Here is a 22,822-nt window from a genome sequence, read left to right as displayed (position 1 = left end):
TTTGTTATTTTCTTTTAAAAGAATAATTGATAACATTGTATTTTTATTATGATGTAGTTTATTATATTGTTGATGTATAATTTAAAATATTTTGGTCTAATTATATTATCTAGTAACAAATTTTATAGTTACACTTCAATGGTAAATAAGTTAGCTTTTTAGTGTTTTAGTCGAAGTTATTAAATGGACATTGATGATCTTAGAAAGTGATGATATATTTTGGGATTATGAGAATTTTAGGTTTTGATGAATTAAAATAGGTTATTTTAGAAGCTTAGGCTTAAATATTGAAATATGTGGTCGATTGGAAATTTATGAGTATTACGTGATTATTTTATAGGTGACGATTAATATTTGTTCAGCAATGTTGAGGAAATATTCGAAAAACTAAAAAGTCCAAGTAAGGAGTTCATATACTAGATTTGCATAAAACAAATGAAATGAGATTGACTTTAAAAATATGCATGTTTATTTTTGAAAAGAAATCTAAAAACGACATCAGATGTTTGTTCTGCATATGCATAAATTCTATAAGAGAAAGTATTTTCTGTCATGACTAATGTAGACATGAGCTAATTTTGTGCATTCTGTTTCTGAACTATACAAAAAGAGCGAATATGAAAATCTAAAAGCTTTTGCTATGAACAAATGAAGATGTTTTGATTCTGTTTATTTTGAACATGTGAAATGATCTGAAGCTATTCAGTATTTTGTTTTGATATGATGTGTCATTTGAAAACCTTGGCATAAAGTTCTAATTCTGTATCTGAATGTAATCTGATTTCGATGATGTTCCGTTCTGTTTCTGTTAAGGCCCAGCCACGAATATAATGTTGGTTTATAACCCTACAACGGAGGTGAAATATGGAATACAGTCACAGGTATAATGGTGGTTTATAACCCTATCATGGGGGTGAAATATGGTATACGGCCCAGCCACGGGTATAATGGTGGTTTATAACCCTACCACGGGAGTGAAACATGGTATACTGCCCAGCCACGGGTATAATGGTGGTTTATAACCCTACCACGAGAGTTAAACATGGTATTTGTCCCGATGTGATGCTATAAGATGATTTGAATTTAATGTTTCAGTTTGGATATGCCAAAGGATTTTCTTTTTGGGTAACAAATTTGTTTTTCTAAAAATTTCGCTCTGATGTTTTATACCAAGTTTGTTTATACATTCTGAAAGTAAATATGTTGTTTCTGCATTCAAAAGCAAATGTTTTGTTCTGCATACCGAACTTTATAAATGCTCATGTTTACATGCTAATATATGCTCTCTGCTTGCTGAGTTGTTGATAACTCACCCCTTATCTCCACAATATTTTTCAGATGATTTTGGAAATTTCAGTTGGGGATTAAGATTTTGAAGTTTTGGGTGAGATGATTTAAGAGTAGTGGATTAAATATAGAAAGTTTTCGATGAGTATTGATGTTTTTTTATTAAGAAATTTTATTGTGTTATGATGACTTGGCATTTTGGAAAATTGGTTATTTTGAGGAAATTAGTTTGAATTGAAATTTCTTTATGATATTTGAGAATTTGGAGTCTATAATTATATTATTGAAATGTGAGAGTAAGTGATAGGAAGTAACTCTCCGACCCATGCGGGACCGAGGCGTTACACTCCCACCACCAACCTTTAACTAATTCAAGACAGATTTAAAACATTTAACTAATTATGTTTGACAGATTATGAAGTTAATTTAGGTTGATAGATGCATTTTATATATTTTGATATAGAGATTGTTAAATTATGTAATGAAAATAAAAAGTATTTTCAAATTAATTAAATAATGCATTAAAAACTATATAAAAATTTAAAAAAATAATTATTACCCATATTATTATAGAGAGTAAAATAACTAATCTAATGTGAAGTCCAAGTTTGCATCCAATTAGGCATAAGGCAAAAATTGACATATTAACCAAACTTTGTCTAAAACTTTGCCGGAGCCAATGAGAGTGCTCTAATGTGAATCTCTTAAATCTGAACATTTACGCATGAAGCCTAAATCTCAACAATCACATGCTAAATTATATACCCTTACTAACTCACTATCTTTATATGTAATCTTTGCCCATTAAGATATGTAATTATGTGACGTTTATGTAGCTTTATCAAGAGTGTAGAACACCATTTCCTTATTATGATAATCATTAATTAAATCGTCTTTATTGAAGTGGCCTTAATTCACTGTTGTGGTCAAAGTGAAGAAATATCCTCATATCAATTGAGGCAAATGGACAAGAATTGGATGCACGTGCCAAACTGGTTTACATCACGGGAATATGGTGCTGGGATTAATCAACTCCTCACAATGGCAAAAGCCCATGCACCTGGAAGCACTACCTTCAGGTGTCCATGCAAGAGATGTTATAATAACATTTTCCTACCAATAAATGAAGTCAAAGATTATCTATTCACGATAGGTATTGACCCAAGTTATACACATCGAAAAATTTTCACCAATTGTTAGAGGATGTGAGACTTCCACTTTATCCCGGTTGTGCAAAGTTCTCTAAGCTTTCATTTATAGTTAAGTTGCTTCATATAAAAACAATTGGTGGGTGGACTATCAAGTCATTTAACATGGTTTTAGACTTGTTAGAAGCAACTTTTCCAAATATTCAGTTGCCTAACTCATACCACGAGGCCCGACACTTAGAGCATGGGTTGGGTTTTAGTTGTGTGAAAATAGACTCCTGCCCAAATGACTGCATGCTATTTTGGAATGACAATGCCGACAAAGAAGCTTGTTCTAAACGTAAAGAGTCGAGGTGGGTGTCAAGTAAAGGGTAAAAGGGGAAGATTCCCCAAAAGGTAATGCGATACTTTTCTCTGACGCCTTAGTTACAAAGACTATTTATGTTAAAGAATATAGAAAAATCCATGAAATGGCATAGAGAACAACGAGTTGATGACCATAGTACTTTAAGACATCCTGCTGATTCTAAAATGTGGAGACAATTTGATAAAGACCACAATTGGTTTGCAGAAGATACTCGCAATGTCAGATTGGGGCTAGCTAGTGATGGGTTCAACCCGTTCAATAATAACAGTAAACCTTATAGCATATGGCCTGTGATACTCGTGCCATACAACTTGCCCCCTTGGTTATGCATGAAAGATCCATACTTAATGCTCTCATTGCTCATTCCTGGTCCTAAAGCACTAGGAAACGACATCGACGTTTATTTACAACCTTTAGCAAATGAATTAAAAGATTTATGGGAGAATGGCATAGATACCTATGATGCATCAAAGTCTAAAGATTTTTAGTTACATGCTGCATTATTGTGGACTTTAATGATTTTTCCGCATATGCCAATCTTTCAGGGTAGAGTAAAAAGGAAAGATGGCTTGCCTATTATGTAATGAAGATATAGATTCCATGTGGTTGAAACTTGGGAGAAAACATTTTTATATGGGTCATCGTCGCTTCTTGCCATCAACCCACACTTGGAGAAATAAAAAAGCTACATTCAATGGATGCGATGATCATCGCTTGCCACTTCCAGAGCTCATGGGACATGATCTACTTCATCAACTAAAGCATGTTTGTAATGTAGAATTTGGCAAAGGCTCTCGAAAAAGAAAATGCAGACCATATGAATTGAACTGGACTAAAAAAAGTATATTCTTCAATTTACCTTACTGGTCAATGTTGTCGTTAAGACATAATCTTGATGTCTTGAAAAAAAATTTAGCAGAGAAGAGACGTTTTTGTGAATGGCTTGCATCTGTTAAATTTCTAGATGGTTTTGCCTCGAGCATCTCTAGATGTGTTTCAGTTGCTGATGGAAAGATATCGGGAATGAAAAGTCACGACTGCCACGTGAGGTTTGAAGATGCATCCAACGAGTTGATATTTTTTTTTGACAAGTACATCCAATATACTGATATGAAGTAGAAATTGCAATGAATCAGAAAATTAGCATTTTTGTAGTTATTTTTAGAATTAAAGGTTTTCTCCTGCAGCATAGAAAAATCAGTGCAGGGTTTGCTATGATTTGAAGAATTTATTTCCTAAAATGGTTATGCATGAATGTATGCTATGGTCTAACTTTATGCCATTGCAACAGGTCAATTGTCCTTCCAAGGGCAGTGCTGATTTGGTTGTGCTCTAGCCAAGACCCCAGCAACTCCTAGAAACTAAAGATTCCTCTGTGCATGTATGTATGTGTAGGGATTTTAAGTACTGCTGGCATGTTGAAACTTAAAAGTATTTAGCATTTTGGTAGTGCTAAATTAGTGAATGAACGTGAATGAATTTGACAAATCCATGGTTTATATAGCATGTACATGGTTCATTCAGTTTATATATAGTACTATGTAAAGTCTTCAATGGCATCAGGATCTATCTATCATTGGTAGAATGGTAATAATTGGTAGAATGCTGATATATGCAGTCCAGCAAGAATTATGACCAACTTTGCTAGACCAAATTTGCAGTCCAGCATGATTGGTTTATATATATAATTTGCTAGACCAAATTAAGAAGAATACATATTATGTGAAAACCCTATCATGTGCAAACCCAATGGAGATCTAGAAGTGAGAAAAAGGGAACAACAAAAATTGTCAAGTGTCAAACCTTGAAAGTTTATGGAGACAACTTGGAGAATGCCTAAATTTTCCAATTTCAGGGTCGATTGGAGAGTGTCTAAATATCTGCGACCAATTTTTGGGAAAACAATTCAGCACCAACCTAGAAGCACTTTACATTTGTATTTCTATCGTCTAATCTGCCGGAAGAGATTTCCCCTATTGCGCCAAAAAACTTTGGGAATTCGTAATTGGGGGGCGAAATCTTCCATGCCATAAATGGGGTTTTGCAGCTGAAGCTCGTATTGATTTTTTCCCGGCATCTAAAGGATCGCAGGTAAATATCCCTTTGATTTAAATCTAGCTAAGCGACGAACCAATCCTGCAGGTAAATATCCCTTTGATCGCAGAAAATCACCACGAATAATGTAATTTCAAGCAGCGATTTGCAGATGAACTCGGCGGGACGAGATCGACGATATTGGTCGATGGTTTTTTCATTTCTATTCCTGGCGTCAAAATCGACGATAGTGGCCAATGCTTTTTCTGGCATATGAAGAATCGCAGCTACCATTCCCAGCGATACAGATCTAGCTGTGCGATGACCCAATCCCGCAGGTAGCTTTGTTGTTCTTGCGATGAGAAAATCAGTTGGAAGCATAGGATTTGCAACAGCAAATTTGTCTGGTTTTACCGGCGTAGAAATCGACGTTATTGGCCTCTATTGTTTGCGAAGAATGCAAGCGGCGACATAAAGCGTATATGTCAGGCTGTACTCCCGGTAGACTCCCTGCGATCGATTTGTTGCGGTAAAACTTAATAAGCGACGGTTTTCATGCTTGTTGAGGTGACTTTAGGCTACCGTAAAAATACACTTTTCTTGTAGTGAGACCATATTTCTTACCACACCGGTGTTCTACTATATATACAACTATGATCTACAGAGGGCCCAAGCTGCCAATGTTTATGTGTAAGGAATTCATTCAAACTAGTCTCTTCACGAAGTTAAGTCGAATAATATTGTGGAAGCCCTTAATCTACACTTGCATTCTACATATTTACACTATTGTAACAAAAAAAGAAGAAAAATCAGTTCTGAACTCTTTTGGGGAAAAATCTAACAAATTTTCTGTACCAAATGATGCGGTGGCTTTATCATCAAAACACTTACGCCATGCAATAACTGGCGTGAGAAAGTTTCCCTCAATTCAGCATTCTATATTTGTAAGTTCTATTTCCCCAATATGTCTGGATTTGTACGTACATGTTCATATACAGATAGAAATTGAAATTGATTATTTCATATGAGGACCTGCAGAATCACATATTGATTTGAAAATTCAATCTCCTCAGCCAAATCGAATGAATTATCATATGGAAGACATCGTATCTCTTGGGAGGATCGTTTACCACAAAATGTCGTTGGACCTGCTTCACTCTCTTCTGCATACGTACGTACATATCTTCAGGAATCTCCAGTAAGATTTTCTTGAGGTTTGGTATTTCATCCACTGACACCCGAACCGTGAATGATTCCCAGTTAAGAACATCACTAAATGGGAGGACATAATGTTGTGATATTAACACTGGAACACATTCTGCATAAATTGCTTCAGCAATTCTTGGGCTGGCAACTTCATGCCCACTGGGACAGATACAGTACTTGCTTTTCTTCATCATCTCATGGTATGAGAGTCCGTCGGGGAGTCTTTCATATACTTGTACGTCTTTGTCTTTGTCCTTCCAGTGATGGAAAAGTGCTGGTCTTATTCTTCCATGCATTGCACCTGCAAAGAAGGCTAGAATTATGCGATTAGACGGGGGCGATCCACCAGCAGCAGTGAGATTCGCAATCTCCCCCGTTACCAGGTTGATTTCAGGTAATGATGCATCTTTCTTTGGATTAAAGTGCTCGGAGGTGTTCGCATTGCATAGTACCCGAATGGAAGTGAAATATAGCTGTGGAACATACCATGTTGCCCGTGGCCCCTATAGATATATTTACATGCACAACAATTATTATTCTTTTTGCGTATAAGATGCTGGTGTTTCGCTAGCTATATCACAAAAAAATAGTTAGCTGCACATACGTAGAAAGATCAATTAAACTGAACATATTCAGGCTTTAATCTATCAAAGGATTTAAAATAAAGTACATCCTAATATGCATGTCAGATGAAACTAATCCAGGCCTCGTTAAAAACACACAAGAGCAGAAGACCGATGTCGCACTAGTAAAACTTACATCATGTCATGACCAAGGAAATTAAGCGCGCAAGACTAGTATATACTGATCATCAGTGAAGAATATCATGCAAATTTTGGTAGATACGTACCCAGTCATGGCAGGAAAGCATGAAATGATCGGCTCCAAGGCTTCTATTCCAGTATGGATACTTGTGCGATATGAGGTGGACATAATCAACGATAATGCGCTCTAGCACAGCTTTGTCGCGAATAATTGGATCAAAGAGGAGCTCTATGATCATCACGACACTAAGGGGAAGAAAAAAGACATGAGCTTCACGGGGATCCCAGGTCTGGAATTTGGTATCTGTTTCCATTATGCTAAGGAAGACTCCCTCCATAGAGTAAATGCTCTTGCAAGGACCATTGTGAAATATCGGCGACTCTCCTTCCTTGTAGATAAAGATCTTGAACAGGCGTTCCATTAAGAGGTAGCTCCTACACACGATCATCACTTTTACGAATAAAAAGCCATCTTTAAAAGCTTTCTCAAACGTCTCGGAAGTTTTCCATAAAATCTTACCTTCTATATATATATATATATATATATATATTATAAACATCCCGAAAAGTTATTAGAATTATGACCAATTCTTACAAGTCATGACTTATAACTTATTTTATAATCAACAAATTATATGATAGTTTAATTTAACAAAGATGAAGCGAACTATATAAATATATATATATATATATAATATAGAAAAATTCTAGACATAAGCCCCACACTCCTGCACGCTACTTAAAAACATGTAATTTTACTTTTTTAACTCATATTTCATATTTCAATTCAATATGAAATATGAGGATAAAAAAGTAAAATCACATGTTTTTAAATTGTGTGCATGGGTGTGTGGCATCTGTGTAGCATGTCTCTATAATATATATTGTTGCGAAACCAACAATGACAAACAAATTAATAAAAGCAAACACTAGCAAACAATCACACAACACAAAATTAATATGTTTCTACAATGTGTGTATGTCTACAGAGCTGCAGATAATTTTATTATGCTAGGTGTAAATGCATGATTTTGGATAGGAGTAGGTGACTAGGTTGATAAAGTTAATTTGATGTTTTGTAAGTTGGATGAATGTAAAATACTTTGACTTTTCTATAACCATTTTGAATTTTTCTAGAAGTTATTAGATAGTATTTTAGATAAGTCAAAAATACGAAAAATTGAGTTCCAAGAAGTCTGTAATTATCTAGAGAAGAGTTTGAATGAGAAACTGCATCTACTGAGAAGAATTAGCGCCTGGTGTCATCATCTCGTCAGTAGAGTTTTTCGTGACAGAGTTGCTCTGTCAACAGAGACCTACTGTGATTCAAACTCCTTTCATATTCATTCTGTCAGCAGAGTCCTACTACAATTAAAAATCCTTTCAGATTATTTATGGTTTGGATTTTTTAGGATAAGTGACTTGAGGATTTTAGGCTTGGTGATATTGGAGAGTATATTCCGAGTACTTGAGTATGAGAAAATTCTCTTATTTTCTAATTATTTTTCTCTCTTCAAGTGTGTTCGTGCTCCATCTTGGAGATTGACTGATCGTGATTCAGCCACTGGAGTTCCAAGAGAAAAGCTAATATTTGAAGATTGTCAAAAGTTCTGGTTGTTACTATGGTAGAGGCAAACAGGTCGTTTGTCATGTCAAGTAAGAGAGTCAATTGGTAAAAGTTTTGTAATTGAGACTTACTTGTACTTGATTTTCAAATGAATAAAATTGACTTTTCTGGGTTTGGTTGCCTCGTATGATTTTTCTTTTAAAGAGTTCTTTAAAAGATTTCCCTTCGTAACCAAGATTGGTGTTATGCAATTTATTTACTTTAAGTTATTATTAAATAATTCCATAGTTGGCAACTAATCAATTTGTTAAGTGAATTGTTAGATCTTTGTGTTAATATACAGGGATACGTGAGTATTTTCAATTGGCATCAGAGCATTATTTACTCATTTGAGTGTGATCTATGCCCCTATAGATCATGTTGTCATCACTGACAGCCCCGCCACACTTTAATAGGAAAAACTATGCATATTGGAAAGCTCATATGAGGACTTTCTCCTAGTCGTTGGATGAGCGTGTGTGATATGCAGTTGATCGAGGATGGACTAAACCTGAAACAATTATTGATATTTGGACAAGAGATGAAATTAACAATTGTAACTGGAACAACAAAGGAATTAATATTATTTTCACGGCTGTATTTCCTAAAGAATTTAAAAGAATTTCCATGTTTGAGGTGGCTAAAAAAGCATAAGATATCATGGAGGTCACACATGAGGGAACAATAATTGTAAAAAATTCAAAATTATAGTTGTTAACCTCAAAGTTTGAAGAAATTAAGATGCTAAAAGATGAGAGTTTTAATGATTTTTATGCTAAACTTAACTATATTGTAAATTCCAGGTTTGATCTCGGCGAAAAGGTGGAAGACTCAAGAGTTGTGAGGAAGATTGTAAGATCCTTGTCTGAAAGATTTCGCCCAAAAGTGACTGTCATTGAGGAAAACAAGGATTTAGATGCAATTAAGGTTGAAGAACTAGCCCCTTTTTTGCAAACATATGGGTCATCACTTCCTCAAGCAAGAAAAGGTAAATTTATTGTTTTAAAAACTATGAAAGAAGATTGAGCAGATTTTTTTGAAGAAGAGAATCTAAACAATAAGGATATAGCTTTCATTGCTAGGAAATTAAAAAAATTCTTATTTAATAAGAAAACTAGTGAAAAGAAAAAGCGAGGTAAGGAATTTCTTACAAAGAAGAATGATTCTGAAAAATGGAATAAAAATAAATCTAAGAAAACAGACAAAGTTAAGTGCCATGAATGTTCTGGATATGGTCACATAAGAGTGGAGTGCCCAAACTTTAAGAAAAATAAGGGAAAAGCACTGAATGTCACACTTTTATCAAAGTGTTAGAGCCCCCTATCCACGAGGGACCCCTCCCCAATTTTATTAATTGCCCCCACTAGTGGCAGAAGAAAACCGTGGTACATTCATGGACTCCAAGGACCAAAAACTTAGAGTAAAAAAAAAAACAGCCCAAGCAAAGACCAAAATCTACGACCAAAGATAAAAACCAACAAAAAACCGCACTTCCGCATAGCACCTGCAAAAACCGCACTGAATGTCACATTTAGTGACAATTTAGAATCTGAAATTTCTAGTTCATCGTTTGATGATGAAAATTCATTTATGGCTCTTTCCATTGTTGTTAGTGATTTTCCTAAAATTGTGCTAACAAAATTTGAATTTGATGATGATGACAGTGACTCGAATGTAGCTCTTGTTGATGCTAACCATGAGCTAAGTATACAGGAAGCTTATAATTATTTATGTGAAGCAGTGGTCAAGCTGAAAAAAACTAAACAATAAGCTGTACAACAAATTCATAGCCGTGGAGAATGAAAAGAACAATCTGTCGGAGGCATTGAAAATTTCTGAAGTTGATATATTAAGGTTGAATACTCAAAAGATTGCACTTGAAAAGGAATTGAAAAAATCTCAAGAGTGCAAGCAAAAATCTACAACTTAGAAATTGGATGAGATGTTAAGCATTCAAAAGTCCAGCCATGATCGTACGGATTTGGGTACACGACTTCCCAAGGCAAAGAATCTCTAACCTCATCATCCACTGCCACTACCTTTAAGGGTATTGTCTTTTTTAAAGGAAGCCAAGGTGTGGATGCTCCAAATAAATCGATATCAAAGTCAAATCACTTCTCATGAAAGATCAACCTCAAAGAAGCTGAATCTTGGTAAGTTTGTTTCTGCGTGTCATCATTGTGGTATTTCTGGCCATATAAGACCATATTGCTTTAACTTAAGTAAAGTGCAGAAAAATGAAGGAGAGAGGGAAAAAAAAAAAAAAGGAAGAGAAAGAACCTAGAAAATAAGTTTGAAGAGTTAGAGTCATCAAATAACATCCATAAGTCTCAAACTTGGTGAACTAGCATAATTGTGTCTTCATAACAAAGAAAAAATTTATGCAAAGTGGTATTGATAAGCCAAAACTCAAAGAGAAATAGGTGGTTAAAGGGGATGTTATATGTCTAGTTGCTCACACATCCTTTAAAGTGCTAGAAAATTGTCTTTGGTACCTGGACAACACATGCACAAGACATATGTCTGGTGATAATGCCTTATTCAAGAAGATTGAGTCTACTAGTGGAGGCACTGTGACTTTTGGAAATGGTAGCAAGTCCATTGTTGAAGGGAAAGGAAGTATTGAAATACCTAGACTACCTACCCTTCATAATGTGTTATTTGTTAGCGGCCTTAAAACTAAATTACTTAGCATTAGTCAATTTTGTGATGATACTTTTTTTATGGAGTTTTCAAAGGATGAGTGTAAGGTTTACAACCAAGCTAGAGAATGGATTTTGAAGGGCACGAGAACATCTGACAATTGCTATGGACTCTCCTCAACATGGAATTTGTGTTGTCATAGAGTTTTATTAGATGAAGTTGAATTGTGGCATCAACGTCTTGGTCATATCAACTTTAGAGACTTATCAAAGATTTCCAAGATAGAAGTTGTAGCTAGGCTGCCCAAGTCTCTTAAAGCCAAGAAAATGGTTTGTGGATCATGCCAAGAGGGAAAGCAAACAAGAGCTCAACACAAGAAGGTTTCTGATATTCTCACCTCTCAGCCACTTGAGCTACTTCACATAGATCTGATGGGTCCAACACAAACCAAAAGTCTTGGTGGAAAGAAATACATTATGGTAGTTGTAAATGATTTTTTCAGATTTACATGGACCATTCTTTTAAAAGAAAAATCTAAAGCATTTGATCTTGGCAAGAAGCTGTTCAAGAGACTACAAATAGAGAATGATCTTTCTGTCTCTAGAATTTATAGTGATCATGGTAAAGAATTTGAGAATACTAATTTTTCTTCCTTTTGTGATGAACAAGGCATTCATCAAGAATTTTGTATTCCTATCACTCATAACCAAATGGAGTGGTGGAAAGAAAAAATAGGACTATTCAAGAGATGACACGAACTATGTTGAGCAACAAAAGGATTAGTTTATATTTCTGGGGAGAAGCTGTGAACACGACAAGTCATATTCTGAATAGAGTTGTTCTAAGACCTGGCACCAAACATACTCCTTATCGGTTGTGGAAGAATAAAAAGCCCATTGTCAAATTTTTTAGAGTCTTTGGCAACAAGTGTTACATCTTGCGAGATTGTGAAAATCCACATAAGTTTGATAGCAAAAGTGATGAATGAGTGTTTCCTTGATACTTTTCAAATACCAAGGCTTATATAGTCTACAACCTACGAACAAAAATAGTTATGGAATCTGTCAATGTGGTTGTAGATGATGTTTCAATTGAGACCACAAAAAGGGAACTTGAAAACTTGAAAGAGATAGTTCAAGTTGCTGAAAAGAATTTACAAGAGCAAAGTAATGAAGACCACATGGAGCAAACACCTAAAATTCACCTCCTCCACAAAAGGAAGAACCTTCTTCAAGGATTACTCACAATCATCTAAGAGAGAATATTCTTGGTGAGCTAAATGAAAGTATGAGACTTAGAAAAAGAGTTCTAAATCAAGTTTTTTTTGTGTGACTTGTCGTAGGTTGAACCCAAGAAAGTTGAGGAAGCATTGAATAATGAAAGCTGGGTTAATGCCATGCATGAAGAACTCCATCAATTCACAAGGAACGATGTGTGGGAGTTGGTTCCTAGACCTGAAAATCACAACATTATTGGAACCAAGTGGATCTTCAAGAACAAGTCCAATGAGCATGGCACCATTGTTAGAAACAAGGCAAGGCTAGTTGCACATGGCTACACACAAATAGACGGGATTGATTTTGATGAAACCTTTGCCCATGTTGCTCTTCTAGAATGTATCCACATACTACTTGTCATTGTTTGTCATCTAAGTTTCAAATTATATCAAATAGGTGTCAAGAGTGCATTCTTAAATTGACTTTCTACAGGAAGAGGTATCCTCATTTACAGAGGAGATTGTAAGTGCAAGATTGTAAATGCAAGAGGGGGAGATTGTAAATGCAAGATTTTGGCTAGGACTAGTCTAGGTTGATAGAGTTTATTTGATGTTTTGTTAGTTGGATGAATATAAATACTTTGACTTTATCTATAACCATTTTGAGTTTATCTAGAAATTATTAGATAGTGTTTTAGATAAGTCAAGAGTATGAAAAATTGAGTTCAAAGGAGTCTGTAATTATCTAGAGAAGAGTTTGAACGGAAAAACTATAAAAACTTACCTTATGTTATTTTCCCTTTCATTGTGGATTTTTTTGTGAGATCTAACATTGATATCATGGATGAGTGAGCTTAAGAGTGTTGTGCGTACCAGGTGCAGCGTACACCAATAGGTGTTCCTTCAATCCGGCGCATCATTGAGATGGCACAACTCACGATTGTGGTGGCGTCTCCTGGCACTGCTAGTTCATTCTGGTTTTGGTTAATGATCATATGGACGGTAAGCCGAATCAAGGAAGAACATGACTTCTCAGCATATATTTTTGAACGGGTCATGGACCAGTTTGTTTTATTGAAACAGGCCCATTCCTATTTCTATTAAAAAAATGTCTGGAGTTATTATTTTGGCCCAAAACTCACAAACCAAGAGGCCCTTTACCTGAGCTTTGGGCCCATTTTTTTGCGGCCCAACCCTCAAGACCTATTGCCTAGAGTTGGACCCATTTCTGGCCAAGCCTAAATGTTTTTAAGAAAAAAATACAAAAGAAGTGTCATACATGGGTTTTGAATCCAAAATCTAGAGGCAAGCATGAGTACGTACACCGTTGGGTTATTGCCTTCCTTGTTGATTGGTGGAAAATTCTTTTTATTTTAGTTGTTATTAATTGTGCAGGAAAAAATCGATTATCATTTTCTTTGCATAATTTTTATTCTCATATGTTACTATTTTATCTATGTATTCTATGTTATTACATGAGATTAATTATTTGATATGAAATTTCATGTGAATTGTTTTTTTGATAATATGTGATTTATGAAATTATTTTGTCACCTAGTTTGTTAGACTATTTATTTATTTTGGCCTATGAATGTATTTTGGGAAGTGATAAATAATTGGAGTATATTTGAAATTAAATTGGATTTTAATCTTCCATACAATTTAATTAAGTTTGCGCACAAATTAAGTTGAAAGTTTATAATTAGACACTTCGGTGCAAGAGATGATTAGGAACCCTAGCGAATTTTCAATCTTGCGACATGTCTAAATTATTTTTACTTATAGCTTAGATTGACACAATATATTTTTTTTAAGGAGTGTGTGTCTGTAATATATTATTTGTACCTTTTTTGTAGTGAAACGTCATCCAAGAGTATTGTTGCTAACTTGAACAAAGAGGAGAAATTGAATAGGGAGAATTATGGTATTTAGTATCTCAAGATCCAATATGTCTTGAATGCGCAGGAGGTTCTGGAGACTTTAACTCACTCCCTGATTGAGATTGAGATTGAGAAAGGGAACTCAAAACAACACCGAAAGGATAACAAGGCTTTTGAGAATTGCCTCAAGAAGGATCGATATGGGCACTTCGCTATGTTAAGCAGCATGCTCAACAACCTTATCGGTGATTTTGAGGAGTACAACACTACTGAAAATATGTGACAAGTACTAAAAGGGACGTTCAGGGGAAACTTCTACCATGGAGTTGTGTGGGTTGACCATGATGTTTGATTCCTACAAGATGCGTGTTGAACACATAACAAAGTAGCATCTTAGAACAATGTCATCTATGACCCGCAAACTCATGGTGACTGGAAACAATTTGATTGATGAGCAACAACTTCAGTTGGTGATATGCTCGCTATCCAACTCTTGGGAAACAATGAGCTAGAATTTGATTCATAATGAGAACATCAAAATCTTTGATGATGTGTCACGTTACTTGGAACTTGAGGCTAAGTGCCTAAAGGCTACCAAGCCCGAACATTCGTCCCATGTGGTTGAATCTGGATCACACAATGCATTTAGGCTAGAGGGCAAGAACACCCAGATTGGGGTAGCTATTAGACTTGTACAAAAGGAGTAAGGACCTTTTTAAGAGCAACAAGAGAGGCAAACGTGGAAAGAATAAGTCTAATATAGACTGCTTCAACTGTGGAAAGAATGCACTGGGTCGAAAAAGATACAATCTGACTATTCTTTTTCGGTTTATGTAACAAGTCATGTTATGGTTTCTTACTCCTATCCCATGTGGACTGTTAATTTAGGAGCGACCGAGCACATAACTTGAGATAGTTGGATTTGTGGAGTATCTTTAGATTCCAATTAGGAGTCGTGATATCAAGGTGAGGAATGGAGCATGGAGGTGCTGGAAATTGGTACCTACAAGCTAAACTTGTGAGGCGGTCAAACTCTATCACTCAATGATGTGTTATATGCTTTTGAAACCCAACGAAACTTACTTTCCCTAGTTACTTAAGTTGAACTTGGTTTACATATTTTATTTGAAAACAATGGTGTCTCTGTTTTTATGGGCAATTTGTTTTATGCTTGTGCTTTTCTTTCAAATAGTGTTATAATAATATATTTGGATTATTCAAATGTGAATGAATACACTTTTTTAATCACTACATTTGATAATTTAGATTCATATAAATGACATATTAGACTTGGCCATATTGGGCAAGAAATTATGACTAGTTTAGTTAGAGAAGGCCTAATAGGCAATCTTTCTAAAGTCACATTGTCCACATGTTGGTTCACGAGCGACAGAGTACATAGCGTGAGATAGAGTTGGATTTGTTGAGTATCGTCGTATTCCAATTAGGAGTTGTGATATCAAAGTGGAGCATGAAGCTAGAATGAAGGTGTTGGGAGTTGGTACCAATAAGATAGACTTACGAGGTAGTCACATTCTATTAGTCCACGATGTGTTATACGTTCTTCTAATAAGATGAAACTATCTGTAGTTACTTTAGTTGGACTTGGTTTCCTTATTTTATTTTAAAATAATGATGTTTCTATTTTATAGTTTTATTTTATGGTTGTACTTTTCTTTCAGACAATTTTATAATAATGGATTTGGATTATTCAAATGTGAATTAATCCACTGTTTTAATCACTGCATTTGATAATTTAAATTCATTTAAATGACATTCTAGGCTTGGCTATATTAGGTAAGAAATGATGATGGCTAGGTTAGCAAAAGAATGCGTAATAGGCAATCTCGTTAAAGTCACATTGCCCATATGTTAATTTAGGAGCGACCGAGTACATAGTGCGAGATAGAGTCAGATTTATAGAGTATTGTCAAGTTTCAAAGTGAGGAATGGAGCTAGCATGGAGGTGCTAGGACTTCGTACCTACAAGCAAGATTTCTGAGGCAATCGTACTCTGTTAGTTCACGGTGTGTTATATGTTCTTGAAATACGACGACACTTATTTTCCATAGTTACTTTAGTTAGACTTGGTTTCTGTATTTTATTTGAAAATAATGGTGTTTCTATTTTTTTGGTCAATATGTTTTATAGTTGTGCTTTTCGTTTAGACAATTTATGATAATGGATTGGCATGCTAGGCTTGGCCATATTAGGCAAGAAATTATGACTATGTTAGCTAGAGAAGGCCTTAGAGGCAATCTCGTTAATTCACATTGCCAACATCTAGACATTATTTGGTGGAAAAAGTAAAGAGAAAATCATTTGGAAAAAGCATGGAGGGAATCTTCTCGGTTGCAATTAGTCCACTCAAATATTTGTGGCCCATTGAGTGTGAGGGATAGACACAAGATTGTATTCGATCATATTTATAGATGATTTCTCATGATATGGTCTTGTCTATTTGATCTCCAACAAGTCTGAAACATTGGATTGCTTCACACAATACATAAGCTTGGTTGAGAATCAATTAGATAAGAGTATAAAGCCTTGAGAACTGTTTGTGGGTCTGAATATTTACTTGAGCAGTTTAAAAGGCTCTATGATAAAACAAAAATAATGAATCAAAAGGCAGTTAACAGTATATGCCACAACAAAATGGCATGGCAGAAAGGAAAAATCATACACTGTTTGAGATGGTTAGGTCAATGATGGCATAAGCAAACCTACCAATATAATATTGAGAGATGCACCTTTGACTGTAGCATACATCTTTAACTCAGTGCCTTTCAAGTATGTACCTTCCACTACATATAAACTTTGGATTAGTGAGAAACCCAACTTGAGTAACTTGTGGCCATGGGGTTCAGTGGGCTCCTCGTAAATATTGGAAATTAAACCTTAGAGGGAATAAGTGTATCTTTATAAGGTACCCTGACTACTCTACGAGAAATGTATTTGTCGGTAAATAACCTGATGGAACATTTTTTAAATTAAGTCAAGACGTGAATTTCATCGATGATGAATTTTCAATCAGAGGTATGGTTGATAGGAGTTTGGAACTCCAAGAAGTTATGGATCAAGAGAAAGCCATTTCAAGAATCCTAGCTAAGAATGAGGGAATTTCTCAACCTCCTAGGAACAGTGGGGGTGACTTGGCTCCAAGTAGTAACACACCACTTGTTGGTCATTCACAATAGCCTTTACCATATAGAAGCTCACAAGAAATGTTCCCCATCGTCAATTTGAAATTAAGGAGAAAACTTTCATGGTGGCTCTACAAGATGATGATGAGCCTAAGACTATTCCATAGACTCTCTCATCTTCTATTAAAGATGGGTGGATGAAAGCTCTAAATGATGATATAGAGTGTATGAGGACTAATCAGATATGGGATTTGGTAGACCTTCAGCTAGGGAGGAATGCCATTGGGACCCAATGGGTTCTAAAGATCAAGCACAAAGTGGATGAGTCATAAGAGAGGTACGAAGCTCGTCTCATAGAGAAATTATATGCCCAACAATAGGGTGTAGACTATGAGGAAAAACTTTCTCTATAAGTAAGTTTTACCTCAATTCGCCTAATTCTAGCCATAGTAACATATTTGGATTTGGCGCTCTATTAGATGGACGCTAAGACGACTAGAGCTCCAAATCCAAATATGTTACTATGGCTAGAATTAGGCGAATTGAGGTAAAACTTACTTATGGAGAAAATTCATCTTAACGTCCATCTAATAGAGCTCCAACTCCAAATATGTTATTGTGGTAGAATTAAGATGACTTTTCTCAATAGAGAACTAAATAAAGAGATCTATATGGATCAACCCACGAGCTTTGTGGTCAAAGGTCAATAGTGCAAAGTGTGCAAGCTCAAGCGATCTATATATGTCCTAACGAGCAACCATCTAGACAGTGGTATCTCAGATTCCATTTAGTCATTCCCTCGAATGAGTTTACAATGATCGTAAAATACCACTGTGTCTATCTAAAATGATCCAAAAAGTGTTTCATACTGTTGTCATTGTACGTTGAGAAAAGGATGATTGTTGCCACTAAGGAATGGTTGTCCCTCAACTTTAAGATGAAAGACATCAGTGAAGTAGAATACATTTTGGGGTTTAAGATGAATAGAGATCATTCAAAGAGACTTTTATGTTTGTCTCAACAAACTTACATGAAGAAGGTTCTTGAGCGCTTCTAAGTGATTAATTGTAAACCCATTGATACCCTACAGCCAAAGACGAGAGCTTATGCCAAGAGATGCATCACAAGACTCCAAGCGATAGAGGGAAGATGACCCGTGTTCCCTACGCTAGCACTATTGGCAGCTTGATGCACGCAATGATGTGTACTCGACTAGGCATATGCGATGTTGTTGGCTTGGTCAGCAGATTCCAATCTTGCCTGGACTAGCCCATTTTAAAGTAGGCAAGAGGATTTTGAGATATCTCAAAGCAATTGCAAACTATGTATTGTGCTATTAGGATCCAGATTTGTAGCTAAAAGGTTGCAACAATGTTAATTGGGGTAATGGCCTAAATCAACGCAAATCAACAACAGATATGTTTTTTTTTTTGCTGAACCATGGCTCCATTACATGAAGTAGCAAGAAACAATCCTATGTAGCCTTATGCACCATGGAGGCAGAGTATATAGAATGTTCAGTAGCAATTCAGGAGGTTGTTTGGCCGAGGAGGTTCCTTTTAGCACCTAGACCTCGGTGTGAATACTTATGATCCGGTAGTTATTTTTGCAACAACATGATTGCTCTCACATATGTTAAGGACTCAAAGTGTGAGGCTCAGCCCAAGCCTAGGCCCAAAACCATTATACCCAACCTGACTAAGTGCTAAACACACCGTTTTGGACCCCTAGGATTTGGTTTCCTTTTCTTTCCACTATCATGATATCTCTCTCTCTCTCTCTCTCTCTCTCTCTCTCTATTCTCTCCTCCTACTCGCAACCCCTACCCCCAATGCCTCTCAACGTGAAGATGGTGTTTTGTGTGTGCGCCTTATGGAGGGAAGCTGCAATTGTCTGTGATGGTGTTTTGTGTGGTCGTGTGTCTTGTAGAGGGAAGTTGTGATTTTCTCTAATGGTGTTATGTGTGGACATGTGCCTTGTGGGAAGTTGTGAAATTGTTGTCATTTTTCTGTTGAATGAAAATAGTGTTGTGTAACTCTTGTTTAACTATTGTTGTTGTCAAGTTATGTTGTTGGGATTTTCACCCATTCACACTATCTTTCAGTTGTGAAAGGGTTGTTGGAACTTTCCACATTTGCACTAGTTTACAACTTATGAATGTGTGCTAGAAATTCTCACCCTTACCCTTAATTATAACTTGGGAGTGCTTACTGAGAATTCTACACGTGCACTATTCTTCATCCCTTGAGTTGTCGCTGAGCAACAATGGGCTTGGGCGATACGGTAATGCTCTCAGATCAAAGTTGTGGCTTCTCTAATGGCAAAGGCCCGAGGACATCTCATCAAGGACGAGGCATGAAACCAAGCTTCGTTCATAATGAAGTCACATTCACGGTCGTTATCCGTGGTGTGTCGAAGGGAGACATGGGGTGTGGATGGTCCACTTATGGGAGACCATGTTTAATAAAATGAATATTTTGAAAAATGGGATTTTGGGATGTGTAACAACTTGCATAGGAATTTCTATTGAGTACTTGAGTTTTGTTACTCAATAATTTTATGGATGACATTGACAATTATTAATTTATGTTTGCATAGTTCCATTTTCACTCTCATGCATTTTTTAGTGTTAGTCATTGTTTCACTTGCAGAGACTTTTCAAAATCTTACCGTGGTAGTCTCATTCCTCTTAACTGTAGATTTTGATATAGGGGAAGATTGAGGATTTAGGGCTTTTCCCCCACAGTGTTAAGTTGATATGTTTGAAATATTTAAAAAAAAAAATGATTGACTGTAATTATTCTTTTGAATATGGTTGGAGAGTTTTGACTTATGGATAATATTGGGGTTGTGTTGTATTTAGATTTTCTGGTACTGTTATTTTGACTTTATAATTATCCTTTTTACTTTCTACTGTAAATTAACTGTACACTTTTTACTGTGCATGTTAGCACACACTTTGTTATCACAACATGCATGCGAGGGGTGCATGACCCAAGATGACAACATCCCGACGTCATGGCTTCCACCAAATCACAAGCGGGACTTGAGGGCGTTAAAAAAAATATTATGAAAGAACCAAATACATTGATGTCCGATACCACTACATTAGAGACATAGTGGCACATAAGGAAGTAGCCTTGAAATATATTTCTATGAGTCACGTGGTTGCTGATCTCCTGACAAAGTCCACAGTGAAAGACGCTTCTTTTGGCTCATGTTAGGAGTTTAAGTTTGGGTAGACTCTAATTATATTTTTTTTAGTTGACAAAGTAATGTAAACTTTCCTTTGAGATAATAATACAATATGATACCTTTTTCAATTAGTCTTTATCATATGGCATGACTTGTACAACACATACACAAGGTATATCAGCAGGCCTAAATCGGTCACTCACACGAGCAACTGCCTATGGCCCTACAAAAGGGTTGCGATCAGATATGAGACATTGTGCCTGGTAGTACTTGTCCGGAAAGAAATAAGTTACATGACACAAAATATATGTCAGCTTAGTGACAGCTAAGATAAGATTCATCATATTCAAGAGGATCGTGCATGGACATGCCACAATCCATGTAGCCTATAGTTAGCCAGATGTGGGACCCTCTTTGGTGCTTGGGAAGCGATCAAATAAATTAAACAAACTCGAGGTAGACACATAAATTTTCCAAATATAATCATTTTCTTGAATGATTTGACCGTGAATTTTCTTCCTGTGCTTTGAACTAGGGTACAAAGCTAGCGTTATTATCTCTCCAAAACAGTATTCCCTCTTCAAAAGATCACATCTAGATTGTGAGTGGTTTGAGTGTCTCTAATTTATCTATATATGTAACACACTCATCTATCGGGTTAAGAAGAACTTGGATTGATTGGAGACGTGTACACTAGATTTACTTGTGAAACAACTAAAAAAACCGACCTTGAAGTATTTTTCCTTCCACTGTGAATTTTTTATGAGATCTATATATATAGTGAGGGAGAGAAACATCAATATGCTTATAGCTAGGGAGACGTTCTAGGATGCATCCAATTTTTTCGGGGACCAATTCTTATTAAATGTGCTTTCCCGGCCATGACCACGAACAGATCTTATCTATAGAAACCAACTTACGTCATAAAATAAAATTGTTCAGAATTCAGTACCGATGAAAGACCTGTGCGTTCCTGTAAATGTCACCTTGTGGAACATAATCGGGATCTTCGTGAGCTAATGTAAAGTTGCCTTGCCTTGCGGATTGTCTTATTAAAGTCCTAGCCTTAGCAAGACCTGCTTCAAGTTTTTCATCTCTCGTCATGGTTCTTTCGTCCTACAAGAATTGGTATGGTACACGTGAGGCACATCTATCTAGCTAATCTAAACACAATTACATAAACGCAAAGCAATAATTTTTATAAAGGTAGAAATGGTAATGTGATATAGCCTTGGCCCCATCATGAACATTGAAGATCGCAAACATATATTGGAAAAAGATAAACAAATTAAACGCGAGAGGAAGATTTTACAAAGTATGAGGGGGATGTTCGAGCGCTTGGAGATGAAGAAGCTGGATCGGGTTTAGAAGAAGTAACCCCGAGACTAGTAGTCCATGTCCGGCCTGGACGTGATGATAAATAAGACCAAGAGAGTTCTTTGGAACCCAGCTTGCTTCTAACCACCACAGAAACTACTGCGAAGGAAATCACAGCAGACACAATAACATCAGTATATCTTCTCATCTAGATCAATCTCTCTCTCTCTCTCTCTCTCTCTATAAGAATATGTGGCTAGCACAAATGAGTAACAGAAATATATTGGCCTCACTGGCAACATCTTTTATGGGTCTGCCAACAAGTGTACTCTTTAAGGCAATTCTTAAGGACGAGGATAATGACATTGAATATGAATTCAACCAAAAAAATCGTTCTAAAAAATAGTGCATGCAGGAAAATTCCCATGAAGAGAGCCAAAAGGGTAAATTGGTACTGTATTATAACCAAGATATATAATTCGCTTTAAAAGGCTAAAAAAAAATGCTTTACCTAAAAAATTTTACACATTTGACAAAAACGAAAAATATGAGATTATTTCCATGATCACCAAGCTCCTTACAAGATCCTATTCTAAGGTACATAATTCCTAGAACGGATGCGAAAGTTATTTTATATGTTAGTTGTTGGGTTTTTTTTTTTAATAAATATTAGTTGTAACATTTATTTTAATGTCTACTAATGGTGATTTTAAAATTCATTTAGCCATGAATTTTCTTAAAAGTAGCTGAAACTCTTCTCTCAACTGCTTTCCGTTTCTAGAAAGCGAGTGAGGTGAAGTCGTTAGTCATCTTCCTCTTTGGAGAAAGAGAGGATTTCTTTGCTTGCAATTGTGAGCAGAGTAATGCGACGGAGGATATGGAGGAGGTTTGGAGGAGGCTGAAGTTGAACGATGAAGAGGAGATTCTGATTGAAGTGCAGAAGAATACGTTAGGGTTGACGAAAGCAAAGGGCGAAAGGTGTTTGGTTGGGAAGGTGTTATTGGATCGTAGGATTG

The 22,822-nt window shown here is 36.0% G+C and overlaps 1 protein-coding gene across 1 annotated transcript; it reads right to left on the bottom strand.

Annotated features, from left to right (window-relative positions):
- Positions 1-5,876: 5,876 nt before the first annotated feature.
- LOC109000764 (probable glycosyltransferase At3g07620) lies at positions 5,877-21,982 on the bottom strand. The gene is made up of 4 exons (XM_018977762.2): positions 21,802-21,982; positions 21,442-21,605; positions 6,893-7,241; positions 5,877-6,545 (listed from the first exon to the last, which is right to left on the bottom strand). Exons 2-4 carry the CDS (start codon positions 21,591-21,593, stop codon positions 5,877-5,879), a joined length of 1,170 nt encoding a protein of 389 aa, XP_018833307.2. The 5' UTR covers positions 21,594-21,605; positions 21,802-21,982.
- Between the last annotated feature and the right edge of the window lie 840 nt (positions 21,983-22,822).

The sequence above is a fragment of the Juglans regia genome, chromosome 1 (assembly GCF_001411555.2).
Source record: "Juglans regia cultivar Chandler chromosome 1, Walnut 2.0, whole genome shotgun sequence".
Classification (NCBI taxonomy): Eukaryota; Viridiplantae; Streptophyta; class Magnoliopsida; order Fagales; family Juglandaceae; genus Juglans; species Juglans regia.
The sequence above is the reverse complement of the archived record's forward strand: the minus strand, read 5'-3'. Positions and strand labels throughout refer to the sequence as shown.